Raw genomic sequence first — 27866 nt, 5'->3', positions numbered from 1 at the left:
AATTGCTTTTTACAGATGGCTGTGGTGATGAGCGTAATGTTACATACAATTGGTGGTGGTATGTTACGTAACTTAAAAAATGGTGTGCGACGGGCTGGAGTTTTGAGACTCTATGACCGCGGGTTCAATCTCGGCCGGGGTATGGTTTGTGTGTGTGTGTGTGTGTGTCATACATCTGGTGGTAATGTGTACGACGTAACATACAACTGGTGGTAGTGTGACGTAACATACAACTAGTGGTAGTGTGACGTAACATACAACTGGTGGTAGTGTGACATAACATACAACTGGTGGTAGTGTGACGTAACATACAACTGGTGGTAGTGTGACGTAACATAGTGTGTATAGTAACCTACAACTGCAGACTGAAAAAAAATACTACACAAACATTAAACATCAATGTCAATCCAGCATAACACGATTTTTGCTGGAAGGTCCTCAGACGAGGCTGTGGTTGGCTGACAGGAGAATATCGGTCCATGTCCCTGACTGGCTGACAGTAAAGGCAGAGACACATCTCTGAGTGGCTGACGCGAGGATGAAGCACTCCTCTGACTGGCTAAGACGAAAGTGAAGATCGTCCCTGAGTGGCTGACAATAAAGGGTGAGACACTCCCCCTGGTGGAGCTCGTGTCTTATAAAAGAGAAGTGAAATATACATCAACGCTGCAGAGCGACGCTGACTCGACTAATATCATGTAAGTACCACTCCTACATTTCATGTACTGTTTAAGGTATTTCTATATTATAGCAAGTACCTGGTGTCTTAACATTATACCAAATACGTAAAGTGTTTCCACATTTTACAAGATACCTACTGCTGTCTCGACACAACACCAGGTACCTACTGCTGTCTCGACACAACACCAGGTACCTACTGCTGTCTCGACACAACACCAGGTACCTACTGCTGTCTCGACACAACACCAGGTACCTACTGCTGTCTCGACACAACACCAGGTACCTACTGCTGTCTCGACACAACACCAGGTACCTACTGCTGTCTCGACACAACACCAGGTACCTACTGTTGTCTCGACACACCAGATACCTATGAGTGTATCGACATAACACCAGGTACCTATGAGTGTATCGACACAACACCAGGTACCTACTGTGTGTATCGACACACCAGGTACCTATGAGTGTATCGACACAACACCAGGTACCTACTGTGTGTATCGACACACCAGGTACCTATGAGTGTATCGACACAACACCAGGTACCTATGAGTGTATCGACACAACACCAGGTACCTATGAGTGTATCGACACAACACCAGGTACCTATGAGTATCGACACAACACCAGGTACGGTACCTACTAGTGTTCTATATTACTTACTAAATTAACTTTGGAATAAATACCAGTTAATTCAGTTCCTTTATGAATCCCAGAATTAACCTAAGTTATGATAGAGATATATTAGTTACATATGTAAGAGCTGGTTGTTTGAACGTTACAACCGGTGTTTACTGCCAACTCTTGTATAGTATACATTACATATAAAATTAAAAAAAAAAATTATAGGCTTTTCATATATCACTGCAAAAATAAATGTTAGAATTTATATTAAAATCGAGGGTATTGCCAGAAATAAATTTCTGAATATGAAATTTGAAATCTCTTGCAATTATCTGTGTTTATAGTGAATATTCTCGAAGAAATACTGGTATAAGTATTCGTGTGAGAATTATAAGACTGTCATGCGTTTGACTTGTGGATTATTAGGTTGTCATGCGTTTGATTACGGATTATAAGGCTGTCATACACTGATTATTAATTATAAGGTTGCCATGCGTTTGTGAATTATAAGGTGGAAGTGGAACAGAATTCTTCCTATGTAACACATGCATGTTGTAAGAGGCGACTAAAATGCCGGGAGCAAGAGGCTAGTAACCCCTTCTCCTGTATATATTATTAAAGTTAAAAAGAGAGACTTTTTTTTTGGGGGGGTCACCCTGCCTCGGTGGGATACAGCCGGTGCGTTGAAAGAAGAAGGCTACCAAGCGTTTGATTCTTTATATAACTTGATTTAAATGCACTATATATTTCAACTCGGCGAACGCATGGGTTTGGAACTATCTTAAAACTGGTAGGCAGGTGAGTGTATGATAACCGTCAACTGATCGTCAGTCACCCGAATTTACTGAACAATCGAAGAACCAGAACATGGGTAGTAACGAGTATGACACAAGTACAACAGCTGAGTATCTCTAGTGTTGAAACGTTTCGCTTACACGGTAGGCTTCTTCTGCCAAATGCGGAGTATAGATTGAAGGCAACATAAGTGACGAGGAAAAGATGATGTAATTAGTCCGTCAACTTTGTAGAAATAGTTCAAGGTTGTCAGTCCCTCAGCCTGGAGAAGAGTACAGATTTGTATATTTGCGTCTATCCATATTATCACATTCAGTGACAGCTTTAAACTGGTGAGGGGTCACACAACACCAGGAGAATGGAAGGGGTGAGTAATCAGATTTGATCCGAGGAAGTAAGGTTAGGTACAACTCCTCAGATCAAAAGCTCCTCACCAACATCAAGGTACCTGTAGGATCAACACCTCACGTGTCTTCTTAACAGAGTCCCGTTGACTTATTCTTGACCCTTTCTCTTTCTACCGTTATGCTGCACCTGTTGTCTTACTAACATTACCCTTTACTCTCAGTCTTCTCTAGATTTACTCTCTACTCTCTGCTCTCACACTGCAACTCTTGTGTAAAACCTTGAGCTTACAATTTGTATTCGATCCAGTGGTGAGAAAGGTTGTTGACTTTTCAGTTCGTGCTAAGATACTGATGTATGTGTCGAGCCAAGAATGTGTGTGTGTACTCATCTATTTGTGGTTGCAGGGGTCGATTCATAGCTTCTGGCCCCGCCTCTTCACTGATCGCTACTAGGTCCTCTCTCTCCCTGATCCATGAGCTTTATCAAACCTTGTCTTAAAACTATGTATGGTTCCTGCCTCCACTACATCGCTTTCCACTTCCTGACAACTCTGTGACTTAAGAAATACTTCCTAACATCCCTTTGACTCATAGGAGTCTTCACTTGTTTCTGTGCCATCTCTGGAACATCCTGCCTTTGTCCATTTTGTTAATTCCTCGCAGTATTTTATATGTCGTTATCATGTCTCCCCTGACCCTCCTGTCCTCCAGTTTCGTCAGGCCGATTTCCCTTAACCTTTCTTCGTAGGACAATCCCCTTAGCTCTGGAACTATTCTTGCTTCAAACCTTTGCACTTTCTCTAATTTCTTGACGTGCTTGACCAGGTGTGGTTTCCAAACTGGTGCTGCATACTCCAATATGGGCCTGACGTATATGGTGTACAGGGTCTTGAACGATTCCTTACTGAGGTATCGGAACGGTATTCTTAGGTTTGCCAGACGCCCGTATGCAGCAACAATTACCTGACTGATGTGTGCCTCAGATGTACTCAGTACTATACTCACCCCAAGATCTTTTTTCCTGAGTGAGGTTTGCAGTTTTTGGCCACCTAGACTATACTCTGTGTGTGCGTGTGTGTGTGTACTCATTTAATTGTGACTGCAGGGGTCGATTCACAGCTTCTGGCCCCGCCTCTTCACTGGTCGCTACTAGGTCCACCCTTTCCCTGCTCCATGAACTTTACCATACCTCTTCTTAAAGCTATGTATGGATCCTACCTCCACTGCATCACTCTCCAGACTGTTCCACTTCCTGACAACTCTATGACTGAAGTACTTCCTAACATCCCTGTGACTCATCTAAGTTTTCAACTTCCAGCTGTGACCCCTTGTTGCTGTATCACATCTCTGAAACATTCTGTCCCTAACCCCTGTGTGTGTGTACTCACCTAGTTAAGGTTGCTGGGTCGAGTCCAAGCTCCTGGCCCCCGCCTCTTCACTGGTCGCTACTAGGTCACTCTCCCTGAACCGCGAGCTTTGTCATACCTCTGCTTAAAGCTATGTATGGATTCTGCCTCCACTGTGTGTGTGTGTATTCACGTACAATGTACAAGTATGTCTTTCTGTGCACGTATGTGACAATACAAATGAAGCAGATATGTCCACATTCTCTGGACACATGAGACCTGATCACAGACCGGGCCGCGGGGGCGTTAACCCCCGAAACCCTCTCCAGGTGTACTCCAGGCATACACACACGGGGTGTGACCAACACCGGCCAGTAAGAAACCACCTCTCCTGGCAAGTGGCTGCCGGCATTTCTGACCAAACCTGTTAATTAAGAATTCCTGCTTGCACTAGCAAGGCTCAGTCTAACCCTTAAGCTAGAAAACTGTCTTGCCTAAATTATTACAATTATTATGATTATTTTACAGAAATACAAGTCCAGCCAAAATAATAATATATGGTTAGTGGCGACAAAGGCTATGAGTGGGCCGTTTTTAAGTACATAACAAATGTGAGATACAACAGCTTAATCATGCAGGGTGTAAAAGTCAGTCAGGTGCAGGAGGCAGGTGCAGGGGTCAGATCCTTCAGGTAACGAGTCAGGTACAGGAGGCAGGTGCATGGGTCAGGTACAGGAGGCAGGTGCAGGGGTAAGGTGCTTCAGGTAACGAGTCAGGCACAGGAGGCAGGTGCTTCAGATAACGAGTTAGGTACAGGAGGCAGGTGCAGGGGTCAGGTGCTTCAGGTAGCGAGTCAGGTACAGGAGGCAGGTGCTTCAGGTATTGAGTTAAGCACAGGAGGCAGGTGAAGGGGTCAGGTGCGTCAGGTAACGAGTCAGGTAAAGGAGGCAGGTGCAGGGGTCAGGTACAGGAGATAGGTGCTTCAGGAAGCAGGAGCCAGGTGCTTCAGGTAACGAGTCAGGTACAGGAGGCAGGTGCAGGAAGTATGTGCAGGAAGCAGGTGATTCAGGTAGCAGGAGTCAGGTGCAGGAAGCAGGTGCTTCAGGTAGCAGGAGTCAAATGCAGGAAGCAGGTGCTTCAGGTAGCAGGAAGCAAGTGATTCAGGTAGCAGGAAGCAGGCGATTCAGGTAGCAGGAAGCAGGTGATTCAGGTAGCAGGAGTCAGGTGCAGGAAGCAGGTGCTTCAGGTAGCAGGAGTTAAGTGCAGGAAACGTCAGATGCGCAAGGTTTAGGAAAACTGCAGTGTTGTATGATCATACTGCTATTTACAACACCTTGTATGATCATACAAGGTGTTGTAAATAGCAGTATGATCATACGAGGTGTTGTAAATAGCAGTATGATCATACGAGGTGTTGTAAATAGCAGTATGATCATACGAGGTGTTGTAAATAGCAGTATGATCATACGAGGTGTTGTAAATAGCAGTATGATCATACGAGGTGTTGTAAATAGCAGTATGATCATACGGGGGGTTGTAAATAGCAGTATGATCATACGAGGTGTTGTAAATAGCAGTATGATCATACGAGGTGTTGTAAATAGCAGTATGATCATACGAGGGGTTGTAAATAGCAGCATGATCATACAAGGTGTAATCAGCAGTATGATCATACAAGGTGTAATCAGCAGTATGATCATACAAGGTGTAATCAGCAGTATGATCATACTGCTGATTACACCTTGTATGATCATTCTGCTGATTACACCTTGTATGATCATACTGCTGATTACACCTTGTATGATCATACTGCTGATTACACCTTGTATGATCATACTGCTATTTACAAGTCCCCGTATGATCATACTATTTACAGCACCTTGTATGATCATACTGCTGATTACACCTTGTATGATCATACTGCTATTTACAAGTCCCCGTATGATCATACTATTTACAGCACCTTGTATGATCATACTGCTGATTACACCTTGTATGATCATACTGCTGATTACACCTTGTATGATCATACTGCTGATTACACCTTGTATGATCATTCTGCTGATTACACCTTTATGATCATACTGCTGATTACACCTTGTATGATCATACTGCTGATTACACCTTGTATGATCATACTGCTGATTACACCTTGTATGATCATACTGCTGATTACACCTTGTATGATCATACTGCTGATTACACCTTGTATGATCATGCTGCTATTTACAACCCCTCGTATGATCATACTGCTATTTACAACACCTCGTATGATCATACTGCTATTTACAACACCTCGTATGATCATACTGCTATTTACAACCCCCCGTATGATCATACTGCTATTTATAACACCTCGTATGATCATACTGCTATTTACAACACCTCGTATGATCATACTGCTATTTACAACACCTCGTATGATCATACTGCTATTTACAACACCTCGTATGATCATACTGCTATTTACAACACCTTGTATGATCATACTGCTATTTACAACACCTTGTATGATCATACTGCTATTTACAACGCCTTGTATGATCATACTGCTATTTACGACACCTTGTATGATCATACTTACACCTTGTATGATCATACTGCTATTTACAACACCTCGTATGATCATACTGCTATTTACGACACCTTGTCTGATCATACTGCTATTTACAACACCTCGTATGATCATACTGCTTTTTACAACACCTTGTATGATCATACTGCTATTTACAGCACCTTGTATGATCATACTATTTACAACATCTTGTATGATTATACTGCTGTTTACGACACCTTGTATGATCATACTGCTGATTACACCCTGTATGATCATACTGCTATTTACGATACCTTGTATGATCATACTGCTATTTACGACACCTCGTATGATCATACTGCTATTTACGACACCTTGTATGATCATACTGCTGATTACACCTTATATGATCATACTGCTATTTACGACACCTCGTATGATCATACTGCTATTTACACCTTGTATGATCATACTGCTATTTACAGCACCTTGTATGATCATACTGCTATTTACAACACCTTGTATGATCATACTGCTATTTACAACATCTCGTATGATCATACTGCTATTTACAACACCTTGTATGATCATACTGCTGATTACACCTTGTATGATCATACTGCTATTTACACCTCGTATGATCATACTGCTATTTACGACACCTCGCATGATCATACTGCTGATTACACCTTGTATGATCATACTGCTGATTACACCTTGTATTATCATACTGCTGATTACACCTTGTATGATCATGCTGCTATTTACAGCACCTTGTATGATCATACTGCTATTTACGACACCTTGTATGATCATACTGCTGATTACACCTTGTATGATCATACTGGTATTTACGACACCTTGTATGATCATACTGGTATTTACGACACCTTGTATGATCATACTGGTATTTACGACACCTTGTATGATCATACTGCTATTTACAGCACCTTGTATGATCATACTGCTATTTACGACACCTTGTATGATCATACTGCTGATTACACCTTGTATGATCATACTGGTATTTACGACACCTTGTATGACACAAGTTGAGAATCATAATAACCAGGAGTCAAACATCGGGGTAAATTATTTAAGAAGTATGGAGAATTTATATGAATAGAAATATCAAAGTTTGTGGTTTCCTGCGAATATACTTCTGCGACCCCTACGGGCTTAGCGTTTCCCCGTGATTATAATAATTACTAGTGAGAACAGAGATGAGTCAGCCTTGGTATGCCCCAAGGTGAGGTTCCTCACTTGTTTTCCCTCCCATTTTTTTTCTTTTTGCATTTTTATATTGTATTTACAGGGAAGCGCCAAGGCCGCAGGGGTCATACATCGTGGTAATGAGGATAGCGCCAGTTTCTTGGATCAGGAGTCCCTCGATATCAGGTCGGGGTATTAAAGGTGACATTAGATCAAGCCGGACAACAATGTTCCTTGGAGAGTCGTGTATATTACGCATTTCCTGTAATCACTGTAACAAACACTGCGTCATTCAGCATCACTGTAGCCCTTTGTGCTCCAGACGTAAATTTCACTGCAATTGTGTTCGTGCAGCACCAGCACACAGCCTCCTAACAAGGTATTTGCATCACGCAGGAAACCTAATAATTAGCATACAATGGAGGAGGCAGGTAATGATAGCCTGGTAGGCGAGGCGAGTTGATGGGTCACTCAGGTGCCCTTGGCGCCTACTGCGCACCTGCTCACCTGCCTCGAGGGACAAGCGTTATTTTCCTGCTGTAGAGGCGGTAGTTAACTCGTATGTATAGATGAAAGAATACAAACACACACGACATCATTAGCTACACTTCGGTCCTGGGACCGAATGTGACCAGGGTCTCAAGACCGAAACGTGTAAAATAAAAACGTCTTAAGTGTATGATGCACTTGTCCTTTCATTTACATATCGATAGTGTTCTGTCCTTCCTGCGTACGTTATTCACCGTCAGGATAGACTTGTAAAATTAAAACAATTTGTCCATAGCAGAAATGGGCAAACTAACATCTGCTTGGTCAGTATGGACGTAAGACTTTATAATACGTTATATACAAGATTTTCTCTTCCATTACGTAACAGACTTTATAAATGATTACATGAAGAAAATCAACGTTGTTTTTATAGCAGGAACGCAGCGTTTTTCAACTTTTTTTTTTAATCTGTGACATCAACGTTTTCTTTTGAGGACTGATTCTTTCAATACCTACAATATTTTCTCTAAATCCCATAGTGAACATGTCTGACTGCTGTCTGCTGCCATCACCGTGATGCACGCTTCACTGACTTGTCTAAATACTACCACCATCTTAACACCAGTGATTGTTAGCACCATGACCAACACATGTGACTGTCAACACCATGACCAACATGTGACTGTCAGTACCATGGCCAACACATGTGACTGTCAGCACCATGATCAACACATGTGACTGTCAGCACCATGACCATCACATGTGACTGTCAACACCATGACCAACACATGTGACTGTCAGTACCATGGCCAACACATATGACTGTGGAAATATAAACACAAATGCAGTATAATGTGATCTTTTATTGACAACGTTTCACCCACACAGTGGGCTTTTTCAAGTCACACACAGATCTACCTGGGGTTGGAAGGTACTAGAGTATTTATAGTCATGTTCAGAATGTTGAGGTCAGGTGGAGAATGCTGCATCTGATGATCTACCGGGTGGGGTTATAGAGTCTTCGGTAGCTTGGCAGGGGTATTGGACAAGTTGTAGACCTTCTGCAGTGTTCTATGTTCTTATGTGGGATAACGATGAAGAAGTTTCTTGGCGAGTGGTTCAGCTATGTTATAGAAGCCATTATTCTGGTTGAAATTGTTGGTTATAGAGATAAGCGATGATTCCAGGATTCTTCTGTATTGAGTGTTGTCTTCTGTGGCTATAAGTCTTGAGTTTCTGTAGTTAATTAAATGGTTGTGTGAATTGCGATGTTGTACACAGGCATTCCTTGTATCGTCAGTCCTGCTTGCATATTGTTCTGAAATGCGTGTTTGGAGGTCTCTTGATGTTTCGCCCACATATAATTTGTTGCAGTCATTACAAGGGATTATGTATAACCCTGCAGAGGATGGAGGCTTGTCCTGTCTACTACTGGTGATGTCCTTGATGGTCGTGGTTGTGGAGGTAGACACTTGGAATGATGTTTTGGCAAAGATGTTGGAAACATGTTTGGCAATGGAGTTGGTGGGGAGGACTATGTATCTCTTCTCGGCAGTGTCTTCTCTGGGTGTGTTGAAGATGTTTAATGCCCGCCGTCTGCAGTCTCTGATGAAGTGACGAGGATAGTGGAGTTTAGAAAATACTTGTTCAATTATAGTGCATTCTTCCTCAAGGAACTCATTGCTGCAGATTCTGAGTGCACGTAGGAAGAAGCCTATAATCACACCACGTTTGGTTTTGGTGTCGTGGTGAGAGTAGAAGTGGAGAAGATCGTTTTGGTTGGTGGGTTTTCGATAGACTTTAAAACGAAGTTCGTGGTCAGCTTTGCAGAGCAGAACATCAAGGAAAGGAAGAGTGTTGTCGACTTCTTCTTCAAGTGTGAACTGGATTGAAGGCTCGACCTGGTTGAGCTTGTCTTGGAGAGCTTGAATGGTATTTTATACCATTTATTTACATATGACTGTCAGTACCATGACCAACACATGTGACTGTCAGCACCATGGCCAACACATGTGATTGCCAGTACCCTGGCCAACACATGTGACTGTCAACACCATGACGAACACATGTGACTGCCAACACCATGACGAACACATGTGACTGCCAACACCATGACGAACACATGTGACTGTCAATACTATGATGAACACATATGACTGTCAGTACCATAACGAACACATGTGACTCAACACTACACATGTGACTGTCAACACCATGACCAACACATGTGACTGTCAGTACCATGACCAACACATGTGACTGTCAGTACCATGACCAACACATATGACTCAGCACCATGGCCAACACATGTGACTGTCAGTACCATGGCCAACACATGTGACTGCCAACACCATGACCAACACATGTAACTGTCAGTACCATGACCAACACATGTGACTGCCAACACCATGACCAACACATATGACTGTCAGTACCATGGCCAACCCATATGACTGTCAGCACCATGACCAACACATGTGACTGCCAACACCATGATCAACACATGTGACTATTAACACCATGACCAACACATGTGACTGTCAGTACTATAGCCACCACGTATGACTGTCGGTACCATAACCAACACATGTGACTGCCAACACCATGACCAACACATGTAACTGTCAGTACCATGACCAACACATGTGACTGCCAACACCATGACCAACACATGTGACTGTCAGTACCATGGACAACACATGTGACTGTCATCACCATGTCCAACACATGTGACTGCCAACACCATGACCAACACATGTGACTGTCAGTACCATGGACAACACATGTGACTGCCAACATTCAAAATCATGGTCAACACTTAACTGGTTGACTATGAACACCTCTCACACGACACCCTCAGATCGAACAATGAGTCACGTTTACTCTTCCCTCAATTCGAGCACTACAAGTGACTTAAGACAGGTTCAACAGGTTTCCGAAAGTAGTGAGGTTTTCACCAGTGTTCTGCAGCTCTGAAGAGACTAGAATCTTGTCAGTGAACCTTTCCAGGACAACACTGCACTTACCAATATCAAGCTAAAATTATAATGAAGTTTGGAACATAGTGTATCTCAAATTAAGGTGTTTTTTAAGAAGGTAAAGCACGAAAAAATAAGACTGATAACGCAAAAACTTAGGATATACACGAGTGTTAACTTAAATCAACAAATATCACCATGGTGTTCCAGCGGAGATTCAAGGAACTGGAGCAACCCCTTATCTTTTACCTCAGATTAAATCTGATTACCCCCCCCCCCTTTCCCCAAGGTGCTGTACGACTCTTGTGAGTTTAGATATCCCCCATAATTTTAATCAGGAAAGGTCTGAACTTCCTCTGCAACATGACTTATAGCTTTTGAAATGCTGAGGGACGACGCTGCAGCTGTCACAGGTGAAGACAGGTTAGGGACCAGTCAAGGTCAGGTCGGATGAAAAGGAGATAGCCAAGGAAAGTCAGGCCAAAGGGAGACTAGGCAGGAGGGCCAGGTCATGTGAAGAGGAAACAGCCAGGGTTAGGTCAAGTGAAGAGGAGACAGCCAAGGTCAGGTCAAGTGAAAAGGATATAGCCACGGGTCAGGTCAATTGAAGAGGAAAGTCAAGATCAGGACTAGTTTCATCTTAAGTTTGTGGTAACTGTGTTACCAGTGTTTTTGACGGAGTCTACGATAACTACAACATTCTTTCGTCTAGCTGTAGAAGATTACGTATATTCGGATTATTAACCCAGGTTAGTAACCCAGGATATTCCAAGTCAGTCACTGTGGTTTACTTCCACTGGCGGTGTTTCTGTGGCAGTACCAGCCTGGCTCTTAAGAAAAATTCATTAATTTCTGTACGCTCGCAAACCAAACAACCTCAACGTACATACATATATATATATATATATATATATATATATATATATATATATATATATATATATATATATATATATATATATATATTTAAATAACACTGACCCTCGATTTAATTCGGTTAATTACAAATCAAATTTTAAAACAAAAACAAAATTTATCATATAAACGATTTATAAAGAGTGATCTTGCAGACTGATAAATCATCGAGTGAAAGTATAAAGATAACACTAACTTCTTGGCCTGACAGTCACAAAATCACTTCTTAGATATTGACAAAAAACATTTAAAAGTGATATAAGATAAGCGTGGAAAAGAATAAGAATAACGAAGAAATATTTCAAAAAAACGTGTTTTCTTGTAAAGGCCACAGTAAGTTTATTCAGATAGATAAATACAGTTACATAGATTATCATACATAGCAGCATGTGTAGAGAACATCATCTCTCGCTTTAAAACTGTAGCTTAAATAATAGTCTGAAATTTATGAAGACGTCGACGGGGCCGCACAGGCTTAAACCCAAAAGAAATATACTCACAGAAGAGGTAAACAGGCAAATATTTGTACGAATCCGTCTACAGAGAAATACAGTTCTGCGGACTCGTCGAAGATGACATGCATAGACATACAAATCGTTGGCAGAGCAAATAACTCTTCCCGCTGAATTAGATATTCACTGATACACAAATCTCGTTCACGTCATACATGTCATTCCATAAAGGTGGAGCAAACAGGTAATAACACAAAATATGCTAGAGAAGTCGTGGTTGAGCCACCTTTGTTGATGGTCATATGACCGGGATCTGTGCCAAGACAAACATTCCTATCTCTCCTAACCAGCAAAATACTCCTCCTTTTCCTCCACGCCCGTCATACTTTTTAGTCCGCTGAAGAGGGCCTCTGTGTAGAGCCGATATATGCAGAACTTTTTAATTGCTGTTTTACTGTATCAGTTATTGTTCGTTGTGATATTATTTTCCCTAATTCTATCTCATTCTAGACTATGTAAGTTTAGTGTTATTAATATATCTTCGTGGTATAGATTTTTTAGATACACAATGTGTGTTTCATGTAAATAAGAAAAGCTTTGTGGGTTATGGCTTTTTTTATGAAACCTTTTGACCCACTGGGGGACTTTATCACCTCATGATGGACGAAACATCTGTAAAGTGTCGTAACTTGTGTATTGTGTCTTATTTACATATTTTCAGTATTTTGTACAACTTAAGGTACCTTACCGTACCCTAAGTGGCCAGGTAAGGTGGTGAGAGAGGTGCACCTGAGAGAAGTTAGGTGGCGAGGGTACCTAAGATTTGCTAGGTGGTGAGGCAGGCGTATTCTTCAGTGTCACAAGTTGAAGCCTGGGGGGCTGACATGACCTTGAGAGGAAGGCTCCGGCCACGTACCCTGAGTTACCTTCGTGTGCTGGATAAACATGCCCGTCACTCCTTAAGGCGTGCGTGCGTGCGTGTGTGTGTGTGTGTGTGTGTGTGTGTGTGTGTGTGTGTGTGTGTGTGTGTGTGTGTGTGTGTGTGTGTGTGTGTGTGTGTGTGTGTGTGTGTGTGTGTGCAGCGGTTAAGCGACAGATCCTAAGCACAGCCCTTATTGCATATGCAGTTATCTGAATCAGTGAAGGAGGGAGGGTTCAACTCTTGTGGCGGCCTCTTAACTTTCAACCGACTGGGCTGAATTCGCTTTCAGTCCGTGTAAAAATATAGAACGTTCACTGCCTATACATGTGGGGGTACAGTCATACGTGCCTGTTTACCAAAGAGTCAATACATCGTGAGGGCTATAACCGTGTCATTTGGCACGCATTATGGATATTAAGCGTTCACTGGCCAAGTCTGACTGACGGAGGTGGCAGTGAAGATGAGTTCCTTTTTGTAGTATAGGGGATTTTGTAATATTTTGAGAGGGCTTCTGTGTTATACCGAGGGAGGACTGTACTGTAGTAATACTGAGGGAGGACCGTGCTGTAGTAATACTGAGGGAGGACCGTGCTGTAGTAATACTGAGGGAGGACCGTGCTGTAGTAATACTGAGGGAGGACCGTGCTGTAGTAATACTGAGGGAGGACCGTACTGTAGTAATACTGAGGGAGGACCGTACTGTAGTAATACTGAGGGAGGACCGTGCTGTAGTAATACTGAGGGAGGACCGTGCTGTAGTAAAGGGGCCTTTATATTGTGGTAAGATGATAGTTATACACAGTAAGGACAATGAAAAAATAGGGGCACTGGGGTCTACTGCAATAACATGAGACTACACAAGAGGTCGGTGGCCATGGGAAGCAAAATATAAGTTAAATAGAATAAGAAAAATTTCTTCGTATTAACTTCGGCGGGTAATGCGAGAAAGACAAGCAATATGGCTTAATTCCACTGTAATAATTTGGTCCTGCATTTTTTTGTTTGATGAGGAGGAGCGGATATACAGTGCATTGCCTTATCGTTTCTATTTTCCCCAGTTTAAACACAATCTTTTAGCTATACACCGAAAGCTCTATAACTGAGCTATAGGTAGCACTAAATTACACTGGTGGGGTTGAAGGTAATTATAATTCAAAGTGTGCTTGCTGTATGTTGACTGGCCAGGCAGGGTGAAGGTACAGCTTCACTCCCTAAGACCGGTTGCACCTTCAATATACCATCTCAATCAGCTATAAAATGGAAGAATTTGTTCGGATTAATAACCCCGGTGGGTTAGTAACCCAGGATAACTCAGCAAGGTCAAGCAGCGCGACTTTTTTTTTTTTAGGTGTTGGTCCAGTACACTCCTAAACAGCTCTCGTTCCTGCTAGAATTCGGCCCGGATCTTCTCTGCTTTTTGTAGTTCCTGGTCAACTTGTGGAATTCCAGTTGTATCTCCTCTCTGCCTGTGCAGGCCTATATACAACCTCCGGTCCCTCCCACACAACACAGACCTAATGACCAGTCAATCTCACTACTTGAATCAATGTTAGGAAAAAGGACACAAATACAACTGTGACATTTTGCTGTTGCAACGTTTCGCTCTCCAGGAGCTTTTGTCAACGTCTTTGGCAACGGTTTAACAAAGCTCCTGGAAAACTTTGCCACAATAAAATGTCACATTATTAGCATCTGTGCCCATTTACCTAATATTTTGTCGGTAATTCTACCATTATTACTCCTACTTAAATCAAACCAGAGTCTATTTCACCAAATGCTCCATAATAAAAATAATAATTTTTACAATAATAATTTCTACATGTACAAGGTATACAGACCATAGTTGACATCAATGACATACAACTATATAGAAAACCGCTTGTTATGCAGAGCATTTCCGGAAAATAAGGTCAATTTTGTGCCAGGATGCGACCCACGCCAGTCCACTAACACCCAGGTACCCATTTTATACTGATGGGTGAACATGGACAACCGGTGTAAGTTACAGTCAGCCGCTGGTCACCAGACTATCACACCTCCTTCGTCAAGCTGATTTTTTTAAGTTAATGCGGCACTATTCCCAGGTTCCTACTACAAACGTCTGTGACAGAGTTCTCAAATTGCCTCAAACCTGTCAACAAGTCTTTCCTCCTAAAATCATTAGTATGGTCGAATTTCTCGAACAGTGGCTTGCTGTTCCTCAAGGAAAATAGTGAGGCAGTTATGCCTGTGAGAGAGAGAGAGAGAGAGAGAGAGAGAGAGAGAGAGAGAGAGAGAGAGAGAGAGAGAGAGAGAGAGAGAGAGAGAGAGAGAGAGAGAGAGAGAGAGAGAGAGATAGAGAGAGATCCTTGAACCCCGGAGCCTCGTCCACTCAGAACCAGCTGACACTCACCACCAGGACGGACGTACATGTGACCATAAAAAGAGTAGCCGCGTGTAACAGTGACTTTAATATAAAATGTCTTACTCAAGGAGTTGAGGAATCAGTGTTTTATTGAACATTTTTATTGTTGTTATCCGGTTAATATTATTACTGCATTCAATGGAGAGAGCGCTAAAACCCGTCGGGGTCACACAGCGCCTGGGGGCAATGGAAGGAATTCAGGCTCGATTCGAGGAACTGAAGTACATGTAGCTAAAATTATCATACTTACTGTTGCTGATAATCATTATTATTATTAATAGATTTTTGTATTTGCTTTTATAGTTTTGTAAATAGTATTGCAGGTATTTTTGAGAAATATATCCTTCACATTCTTAGTGATATTTCTGAATTTAAACTGAAGGTTGATATTAAATGCGAAAAAACATTTCCTTCTCTCTTATTTCACTTTCGGTCGACAATTTAACTACACCTAACTCCATCAGGGTTGAATCATGATGTTAAGTCCCAATCCTGAACTCTTACCATCTTCTCATGATGGCGGTCTATTGTTTGGTTTCAAACTGCAGTTAAATATTGATCCAGCAACATCATTCTCAAACTTTCGCTTTCCGTCGGTAAAGATCAGGTCGAGATCTCCATCACTCACTGTTGATAATGACCGAGTATTCACTCAGCAATACAACTGGCGATGTATCTGACTTTCTCATTTTGCGTTTAGCAAAGAAATACATGTTTAGTTTGCCCGAAACGTTCCGGCATGATAGTGGCTTTCTTTGTACTTAACAAATCAAAACTGTAATTACACACTGTAACCTCTGCAAAGAAATAAAATCTTTATGTTGGCGGAGGCTGGGAGGAACGGGAGACCGAGGACACAGGTGCAGTGATCATGTAACAGTGTACCTGTTGCCATTCACCCAGTGAAAGTAACCCAACACTTCCATATATAGAACTCAGTGTACACACAAACCTGTTCATGAGGAAGGTGAACGAGGAGAGGAAAGAGGCGGAGAGGACCGGGGAGAGGGTGGAAAAAAGGAAAAGGCGAGACAAAGTAAAAGAGAGGGGGGGGGGGAACCAAGAGAATTTGAGCTGGGGAGATAAGGGGTAAAAGCGAATGTGGGTAGGTTATGAAGGGGAGGAGGGAGAATGAGTAGAAGAGGGGAAGGAGGGAGAAGGGGTAGACGAGGTAGGAAGGCAGCTATTTCTGGATACAGCCAGCCTGTGTGGCCAGAGTAATGGTGGTTTAAAAAGACATGTAAGCAAATACGAGGACATATTAGACATGTTTCGGTCCTGGGACCTTGATCACTTCTAGGTCCCAGAACCGAAACTGTTTCCTAATAACAATGTCTATCTTTGTTCACTTTTCTTAAAACCACTATGTGGGTACCAGTCACTCAGACTTATGCGTCTGAGAGTAATGGTGAATACGCTACTACTATACTCAACATTAGGGCTAGCTCCATAAACCAAGTCAGTGACGGCTGTAATAAATAATACGTGGCAAATGTCACTGAAATGTGTGTGGTGTCAGGTGACAGAAAAGGTGAATAAAGGATGCGCGAGAGATATAGTTGGCCAGGAGGTTGATGTTACTTTCTTGATGTCAACAGTACCACCATGGGAACAAGAGTATAACTTTGACGATGAAAACGTCAGCAAGTACACTAAGCCGGTACATACAAAAAAAAAATACCACTAAAAATACCACGTATAAGTTCTGTCAAGCACCTTAACTACTGGGAATGCTTGGAAGCACTTGACTTGTACTCGTTGGAACGCAGGAGGGAGAGATATATCATAATCTACACTTGGAAAATCTTGGAAGGAATGGTCCCAAATCTGCACACAGAAATCACTCCCTACGAAAGTAAAAGACTGGGCAGGCGATGGAAAATGCCCCCAATAAAAAGTAGGGGCGCCATTGGTATACTAAGAGAAAACACCATAAGTGTCCGGGGCCCAAAACTGTTCAACAGCCTCCCATCAAGCATTAGGGGAATTGCCAATAAACCCCTGGCTGCCTTCAAGAGAGAGCTGGACAGATACCTAAAGTCAGTGCCGGATTAGCCGGGCTGTGGCTCGTACGTTGGACTGCGTGCGGCCAGCAGTAACAGCCTAGTTGATCAGGCCCTGATCCATCGGGAGGCCTGGTCATGGACTGGGCCGCGGGGGCGCTGATCCCCGGAATAACCTCCAGGTAACCAGGTACCAAACCAGCTCTCTTAGTAAGAACATAAGAAAAGCTGGACACTGCAGTAAGTCTACTGACCCATACTAGGCACATTTTTCTCAACCCTGGGTGACCAAGCCACCAATTGAAGACTGTAAGAACAGAAAATAGAAAGTTAAATACACAAAGTTAAACAAGGTATTAGAAAACACTTAATTCAAATTCAGATTCAAAGTTTATTCTCTATAAAGATTACAATGTTGAATTTACAGAATTTGGTTGTTGTGTGGTTTACATGTAGTTAAATAATGATTACAGAGTGTACCACTAGAATGCCTAGCATGGCTAGGCATTTCGGGCAGACTTAGTTTAATTCTTTATTTTAAAATATTACAAATTATGAGGTAAGTTGGTATTATGGCTAAGTGACTAAATACTAGTTTGTGAGTTTAGCAATGTGAATGCTTTTGTTTTGGCACAGTACATAGTTTCAGTATTGGAGTATCATAGGATTTATTATTTTAAGATTGAGATTAATATTTCTGTTTATGGTCAAATGGGCGAGTGAAAGTGTGAACCACCAGGTGGTATTCGTGTAGTTAGTTGATGGGGTGTATCAGGGAGATAAGATGTTTTCTAATGGTAGTTTTGAAGGTGATGAATGTGTCTGCAGTTCTAGAGTTCTCAGGTAGGGTGTTCGAGATTTTAGGGCCTTTGACATACATTGAATTTTTGTAAAGGTTTAGTCGGACACGGGGAATGTCGTAGAGATGTTTGTGTCTGGTGTTATGCCTGTGGGTTCTGTCACAACTATCAAGAAAGCGTTTTAGGTCAAGGTTGATATTGGAGTTTAAGGTCCTGTAGATGTAGATTGCACAGTAGTAAGTGTGGATGTACTGAACAGGGAGTAAATTTAGATCTATGAAGAGTGGGGGGGTGTGTTGCCAGGGATGGGATTTAGTGATTCTTACTGCATCTTTTTGTTGGGTTATTATTGGCTTTAGGTGTGTTGCTGCAGTTGATCCCCAAGCACAAATAGCATAGGTGAGGTATGGATAAATAAGTGAGTGGTATAGTGTGAGAAGGGCATTTTGCGGCACGTAGTATCGTATCTTGGAGAGGATCCCAACTGTTTTGGATACTTTTTTGGTTATGTGTTGGATATGGGTGCTGAAATTCAGGTTGTTGTCAAGGTATAGGCCTAGGAATTTGCCCTCATTATGTCTGGTAATTAGAGTGTTGTCGATCTTAACGTTAATTTGTGTATCTCCTGCTCTGCTACCAAACATAATATAGTAGGTTTTGTCAGTGTTAAGTGTAAGTTTATTGGCTGTCATCCAAGTCGATATTTTGATCACCTCCTCGTTAACAATGGTGTTGAGGGTGGCAAGATTAGGGTGAGAGATGACATAAGTCGTGTCGTCAGCAAAGAGAATGGGTTTCAGGTGTTGGGATACGTTTGGAAGATCATTGATGTATATGAGGAAGAGCAGGGGACCAAGGACACTTCCCTGCGGAACTCCAGTATCAAGTGGCCGTGTTGTTGATGCTGTGTCTTTAATGGTAACATACTGATACCTATTAGTAAGGTAAGATTTGAAATAAGCAAGCGCATGGCCTCGTATACCGTAATTGAATTAAGGAATACCACTTGGAACCTACAACACAAAGAATAATGGAACATACCACACACCTTCTATACGCTCCCAAACATTGTTCGATGTTTACTTAAGTGAGCTGACTGGCAAGTGTGGATGACGTAACTGACTCACTGACATTCTTAGGAAAGGAAACTCCTAACAACGAATAAGATATCGTACGGCGAAACTAAATTAAAATAATCTACCCAACAGATGGCGTCCCATGCGCCCCTCCTGTGTTTAGTTTAATATCTATTATGCACCCTATATCCATCCTTAACAACTAAACCTGTCACAATGCATAAAGAAATAATAGATTACCGTTTTCCTTTGTCATGATGATAACAGCTGATGATAATGATGATCAGCATGATGTATTTATTAAAAAAATATATATAATAATAATTTATTCACTGATATATTACACGTGGCCTTTCCTTCACCAGGTTGACACCATTGTTAGTGTTGTGTATGGTGAGTGTGGGAGTGTGGGCGACCACTGCCATCAGGGAGGAACGTCAGGTGGTCCTCGACAACTCCTACCCGACTGTCCTCTACATTAACACAGCCCTCGACTCAGCCTCTGCCAACACCAGAGCCGATACTTCAAATGTCATCCACGTTAACCTGTACCCACCTAACCAGGTAGGTCACTCTCCTGCTGTACCTTCGTGTGGCAATGTGCCCTTAGTCCTTCTGTCTACCTATCTGGCTTAACCCTTGTCCAGGTCTAGTGTGGTCGGCATCAACCATGAGACTTGCCCTTGCAAAAAAGATTACTCACTAATACTTGTATTAGTGAACAAGCTTGGGTACAACAGCAACATTTGGTTGTCCTCTTCTAATACTATAGATACACAGACCCGTAGCTTGATTGCTAGCGCACTCAGCTCATACTGAAGTCCGGGGTTCGATTCCCAGGATGGGTGGAAACATTAGGACGTATTCCCTTAAGACACCGGCTGTCTATGTTCACCTACCTGGGTGTTAGTCGCCTAGTGTGGGTCGCATCCTGGGGACAAAAATGATCTAATTTGCCCGAAATGCTCTACATAACAACGAGCTTTCTATATAGTATTATGTTACTGATGTCAGTTAGACCTGTATACTTTGTATTATTATTATTGTAGGAAGAAATTACTCCTTTGTTATACTAGGAGGAGCCTCATGTGTGAAGACACAGAATGGTGAGGGTTACTTGGATTATCTTACCTCCTTACACCTGCTTCCGCCCCGTATCCTCACCCTACCCACCCCATTTTTCCGCTGTGTTCATACGTACCCTGACAACAACATCGTGTCCTCTACATCACCTCTTAGACGTGTCCTCGAAACCATCCCATAATAATTACCGTGTTCTTCCAACCCATTATTACAGCGTATCCCAGACGTACCTTTCCCTGCCCACCTACCCTGTGCCCTTCCTTGCCCAGCAACCCCGTGCTCTCCCTTACCCAGCTACCCTGTGCCCTTACCTGGGTCATCACTCTCTTACATACCAGATATACTAAGTAAATTTCCTAAATTTGCTTGTAACAGATAAGTGGACTGTAGATGTAAATCCAAATGTAAACCTGTTAACCTTTTTGGGGCCTAGTTCCTACGCCTTTTGTGTATCCATATATTCTTGCGCCACCCTCCACAGGATGGATATGGGGTACACAATAAACTAGCCACATCGGTGGCTCTTGATTTAGGGAATTGGATCTGTGCTCCAGTTCCCCGAATTAAGCCTGAATGCCTTCCACATCCCCCCCCAGGCGCTGTATAATCCTCCGGGTTTAGCGCTTCCCCTTTGATTATAATAATAATAATAATTATATTCATGTAGTTGAAGAATTAATCACACTTTCAAAATTTGGGTATCTTTATTTTGCAGACGTTTCGCCAGCCAGTGACTTTATCAATACAGTGCACGGATAAACACGGAAGACTGAAGCAGAGGCGGCAATCAGTCCTTCAGACCTTGCAGCAGTTGTTCAGTACCGTAGTTCTGATGATTCAGATTCATCAACACTACGATACTTAACACCTACTACATAATTCCGCAAGGCGAGGGACTGATTACATCCTCTTCTTTAATCTTTCGTTTCTGTCCGTATTGCACTGATCGCTGATAATGCCATTGCTTGACGAAATGTCTAAACAATGAAGATACCCAGATGTTGCACATGTGTCTAACTCTTCAACTTGTCGGTACTGTATACCAGTGACATTATGATTCATGTTGTTTCCTGGATACTTCCCCTCAAGGAAGGTTCCTTGATGTTGGTGAGGGGCTCTTGATTTAGGGAATTGGATCTGTGCTCCACTTCCCCGAATTAAGCCTGAATACCTTCCACATCCCCCCCCCCCAGGCGCTGTATAATCCTCAGGGTTTAGCGCTTCCCCCTTTATAATAATAATAATAATCCTGGATACTTGCACTCATCCAACAGGAACTTTACTTTAGATTTTACCACATGTTAGTACCCTCCGCGGACTGGTAATGACTCTCGCGACTCCTGCCTGGGAAGTCATGGGAAAGTTGGGGGGGAGGGGGTCTGTCTCCAGAAGGAGGAGCGAGCCACCAGTGTTTCACGCACCATAACATGAGTAAGTGACACTGGACCCCTAAAAATTCGCCCAACTGTATTTTGTACTTCGTATTGTATTTCACGAAGCGTTAAATCCGTGTGGATCATTGGGGCTTTGAGCGCAGGGCCTGATAGACGCTCTATCCTCTGTCTGGCAATTACGTCTCGGTCTCTAACCCTGATTTGGGGCTTCCTGCAGAAACCTGCAGAACCCAGGCGGGCGGTTGTGGTGCTGAGAGGTGAGGCTGAAGGCACTCTGGTACTGACGCAGGAAGACCCTCCCGCGGGTGTCACCCGCATCGAGGGCTCCATCTCGAACCTCACTAGCGGCCTCCATGGCTTCCACATCCACCAGTTCGGCGATCTCTCCGGCGGCTGCGGCACCGCAGGCGGACACTACAACCCCTTCGGGGTAAGTCAACGTGTGCCCCAGCATTCAGTGCAGCATGGGTTAGATATTACAGCCATGCATTACAATTTGCATGCCTCATATTTGTACTCTGAATAATTGCAAGTTGGAAAGAAATGAAACATATGACAATGTTTCACTTGATAAATAAGATTATATATATATATATATATATATATATATATATATATATATATATATATATATATATATATATATATATATATATATATATATATATATATATATATATATATATATATATATATATATATAATATATATATATATATATTATATATATGGGGAAGTGGAAAAGAATCTTTCCTCCGTAAGCCATGCGTGTCGTATGAGGCGACTAAAATGCCGGGAGCAATGGGCTAGTAACCCCTTCTCCTGTATACAATTACTAAAAAAGAGAAGAAGAAAAACTTTATAAAATTGGGATGCTTAAATGTGCGTGGATGTTGTGCGGATGACAAGAAACAGATGATTGCTGATGTTATGAATGAAAAGAAGTTGGATGTCCTGGCTCTAAGCGAAACAAAGCTGAAGGGGGTAGGAGAATTTCAGTGGGGGGAAATAAATGGGATTAAATCTGGAGTATCTGAGAGAGTTAGAGCAAAGGAAGGGGTAGCAGTAATGTTAAATGATCAGTTATGGAAGGAGAAAAGAGAATATGAGTGTGTAAATTCAAGAATTATGTGGATTAAAGTAAAGGTTGGATGCGAGAAGTGGGTCATAATAAGCGTGTATGCACCTGGAGAAGAGAGGAATACAGAGGAGAGAGAGAGATTTTGGGAGATGTTAAGTGAATGTATAGGAGCCTTTGAACCAAGTGAGAGAGTAATTGTGGTAGGGGACCTGAATGCTAAAGTAGGAGAAACTTTTAGAGAGGGTGTGGTAGGTAAGTTTGGGGTGCCAGGTGTAAATGATAATGGGAGCCCTTTGGTTGAACTTTGTATAGAAAGGGGTTTAGTTATAGGTAATACATATTTTAAGAAAAAGAGGATAAATAAGTATACACGATATGATGTAGGGCGAAATGACAGTAGTTTGTTGGATTATGTATTGGTAGATAAAAGACTGTTGAGTAGACTTCAGGATGTACATGTTTATAGAGGGGCCACAGATATATCAGATCACTTGCTAGTTGTAGCTACACTGAGAGTAAAAGGTAGATGGGATACAAGGAGAATAGAAGCATCAGGGAAGAGAGAGGTGAAGGTTTATAAACTAAAAGAGGAGGCAGTTAGGGTAAGATATAAACAGCTATTGGAGGATAGATGGGCTAATGAGAGCATAGGCAATGGGGTCGAAGAGGTATGGGGTAGGTTTAAAAATGTAGTGTTAGAGTGTTCAGCAGAAGTTTGTGGTTACAGGAAAGTGGGTGCAGGAGGGAAGAGGAGTGAATGGTGGAATGATGATGTAAAGAGAGTAGTAAGGGAGAAAAAGTTAGCATATGAGAAGTTTTTACAAAGTAGAAGTGATGCAAGGAGGGAAGAGTATATGGAGAAAAAGAGAGAGGTTAAGAGAGTGGTGAAGCAATGTAAAAAGAGAGCAAATGAGAGAGTGGGTGAGATGTTATCAACAAATTTTGTTGAAAATAAGAAAAAGTTTTGGAGTGAGATTAACAAGTTAAGAAAGCCTAGAGAACAAATGGATTTGTCAGTTAAAAATAGGAGAGGAGAGTTATTAAATGGAGAGTTAGAGGTATTGGGAAGATGGAGGGAATATTTTGAGGAATTGTTAAATGTTGATGAAGATAGGGAAGCTGTGATTTCGTGTATAGGGCAAGGAGGAATAACATCTTGTAGGAGTGAGGAAGAGCCAGTTGTGAGTGTGGGGGAAGTTCGTGAGGCAGTAGGTAAAATGAAAGGGGGTAAGGCAGCCGGGATTGATGGGATAAAGATAGAAATGTTAAAAGCAGGTGGGGATATAGTTTTGGAGTGGTTGGTGCAATTATTTAATAAATGTATGGAAGAGGGTAAGGTACCTAGGGATTGGCAGAGAGCATGCATAGTTCCTTTGTATAAAGGCAAAGGGGATAAAAGAGAGTGCAAAAATTATAGGGGGATAAGTCTGTTGAGTGTACCTGGTAAAGTGTATGGTAGAGTTATAATTGAAAGAATTAAGAGTAAGATGGAGAATAGGATAGCAGATGAACAAGGAGGCTTTAGGAAAGGTAGGGGGTGTGTGGACCAGGTGTTTACAGTGAAACATATAAGTGAACAGTATTTAGATAAGGCTAAAGAGGTCTTTGTGGCATTTATGGATTTGGAAAAGGCGTATGACAGGGTGGATAGGGGGGCAATGTGGCAGATGTTGCAAGTATATGGTGTAGGAGGTAGGTTACTGAAAGCAGTGAAGAGTTTTTACGAGGATAGTGAGGCTCAAGTTAGAGTATGTAGGAAAGAGGGAAAATTTTTCCCAGTAAAAGTAGGCCTTAGACAAGGATGTGTGATGTCACCGTGGTTGTTTAATATATTTATAGATGGGGTTGTAAGAGAAGTAAATGCGAGGGTCTTGGCAAGAGGCGTGGAGTTAAAAGATAAAGAATCACACACAAAGTGGGAGTTGTCACAGCTGCTCTTTGCTGATGACACTGTGCTCTTGGGAGATTCTGAAGAGAAGCTGCAGAGATTGGTGGATGAATTTGGTAGGGTGTGCAAAAGAAGAAAATTAAAGGTGAATACAGGAAAGAGTAAGGTTATGAGGATAACAAAAAGATTAGGTGATGAAAGATTGAATATCAGATTGGAGGGAGAGAGTATGGAGGAGGTGAACGTATTCAGATATTTGGGAGTGGACGTGTCAGCGGATGGGTCTATGAAAGATGAGGTGAATCATAGAATTGATGAGGGAAAAAGAGTGAGTGGTGCACTTAGGAGTCTGTGGAGACAAAGAACTTTGTCCTTGGAGGCAAAGAGGGGAATGTATGAGAGTATAGTTTTACCAACGCTCTTATATGGGTGTGAAGCGTGGGTGATGAATGTTGCAGCGAGGAGAAGGCTGGAGGCAGTGGAGATGTCATGTCTGAGGGCAATGTGTGGTGTGAATATAATGCAGAGAATTCGTAGTTTGGAAGTTAGGAGGAGGTGCGGGATTACCAAAACTGTTGTCCATAGGGCTGAGGAAGGGTTGTTGAGGTGGTTCGGACATGTAGAGAGAATGGAGCGAAACAGAATGACTTCAAGAGTGTATCAGTCTGTAGTGGAAGGAAGGCGGGGTAGGGGTCGGCCTAGGAAGGGTTGGAGGGAGGGGGTAAAGGAGGTTTTGTGTGCGAGGGGCTTGGACTTCCAGCAGGCATGCGTGAGCGTGTTTGATAGGAGTGAATGGAGACAAATGGTTTTTAATACTTGACGTGCTGTTGGAGTGTGAGCAAGGTAACATTTATGAAGGGATTCAGGGAAACCGGCAGGCCGGACTTGAGTCCTGGAGATGGGAAGTACAGTGTCTACACTCTGAAGGAGGGGTGTTAATGTTGCAGTTTAAAAACTGTAGTGTAAAGCACCCTTCTGGCAAGACAGTGATGGAGCGAATGATGGTGAAAGTTTTTCTTTTTCGGGCCACCCTGCCTTGGTGGGAATCGGCCGGTGTGATAATAATAAAAAAAAAAAAAATATATATATATATATATATATATATATATATATATATATATATATATTACACACTGTTTTAGTGTTTCATGCTATTCTACAACTCATACTTGTTTACAGAAACAGCATGGGGCCCCCGAGAATTTCAATCGTCATCTGGGTGACTTGGGCAACATCGTGGCTGACGAGTCTGGCGTCGCCTTCGTCAACATCACAGACCCTCTGGTGGCTCTGACGGGTCTCAGGACAGTTGTGGGTCGTGCTGTGGTTGTTCACGCTGGCGCGGATGACCTCGGCAAGGGTGGCAATGAAGAGAGTCTTAAGACTGGCAACGCTGGAGGTCGTGTGGCATGTGGCGTCATAGGATTCGCTTAAGAGGTTCCTACGCAGTGAGATCTGGAGAGGGACGTAGGCTTGCAAGATGCCTGAGGTCACATGGATCCTCTGCACCTCAGGAAACTATCCTTCACCTACAACCACAACAGCTCCAAGTATACTTCCACAATGCTATACAAGTTACTGATGCACATGGCTCTCCAGATCTCCTTGCATTAAAGAACATAAGAACAGAGCTCACACTGTAGTTGGAATATTAGATCATGTTAAATAGCTTTTACTTACGCTAAAACCATTCCTAAGAACGTGACAAGAAAGAATTCTACCAATTTTTATTTGTCTAATACCATATCATTATATATAAGATATTTTTTATCACATACCGAAAAGTGAGAGACAAGAGATAAGTATAGCACTGGGATATTTATTGAGAAGACGTATCTCTCTGGAGGCTTTTTCCAAAGTTTCCCCGAGCAAAACATTTCACTATATATCTTAGTACTACACATACGTCTATATCAAACAAACGATCATGTCTACGAGGTCAAACATAGACCCCCCCCCCCACCCTGCAATTTGTCAGATTCTCTTGTTGTGAGTAGTGACGAATGTGATAACAAAAAGAATGTATACAGACCAAATAATAATCTATTGTTATATAATGTTATCAGGTAAACATGTATTTTTTGTATTTACATAATATGTTGAAAAAATTGGACCTACGGTGAAACTATACAATTCTTGTATTATTTCCCCCTGAACATCTTAAGTTCTGATGCTGGTGAAGGACTCTTGATCCAAGAGGAATTGGAACTATCCCTCCTTTAGATTAAACCTGAGTAGCTCCCATCCCCTAAGTGGTGGTTGACCTAAAGGGTTTAGAGCTCCCACACGATTATAATAATCTACAATGATCAAGTATTTTAAACTGGTTGCTTAAGAAACTTTTCTACATTCCGCTGAATAGAAGTAAGAGTAAAAAATTATGCACAACACTGTACCAGAGGCCTGGTCTGGGACCAGGGCGCGGGGGCAGTGACTCCCAGAATGGACTATATTTAACCTACATAATGCATGAATCTACTTGGAAAACTATAATATAGTTTCAGTTTAATCACAAAGTTTCTCCTGTGCTCCAGGCCAGCGCTTGGGATCCACGCACCACCCTACATTACAGCTTCATCCCTCAATAAATATTTACGTTTTTTGAAAGTATGGTACACACTGGGTGTTGGCAGTAGTTGTGATGGTGCCAGCAGCAGGCCAGGGGTGTTAGTGGTGGTTTTGACAGTGATGGTGGTACTAATGATAGTGGTAGTGGTTGCTTTGACAGTGATGGTGATACTAATGATAGTGGTAGTGGTTGTTTTGACAGTGATGGTGGTACTAATGATAGTGGTAGTGGTTGTTTTGTCAGTGACAGTAGTGGTTGCCGAGACAGATAT

General features: G+C 42.2%; 1 protein-coding gene across 1 annotated transcript; it reads left to right on the top strand.

Moving 5' to 3' along the window:
• Positions 1–474: 474 nt before the first annotated feature.
• Positions 475–27159, top strand: Sod1 (Superoxide dismutase 1). Its single transcript, XM_053783867.2, has 4 exons — positions 475–698; positions 19946–20144; positions 22275–22487; positions 26206–27159. Coding segments are annotated over exons 1-4 (669 nt in total). The 5' UTR covers positions 475–696; the 3' UTR covers positions 26461–27159.
• Positions 27160–27866: the final 707 nt, after the last annotated feature.

Source organism: Cherax quadricarinatus, chromosome 33 (genome assembly GCF_038502225.1).
Source record: "Cherax quadricarinatus isolate ZL_2023a chromosome 33, ASM3850222v1, whole genome shotgun sequence".
Taxonomy (NCBI): Eukaryota; Metazoa; Arthropoda; class Malacostraca; order Decapoda; family Parastacidae; genus Cherax; species Cherax quadricarinatus.
This window is presented reverse-complemented; position numbering and strand designations above follow the sequence as displayed.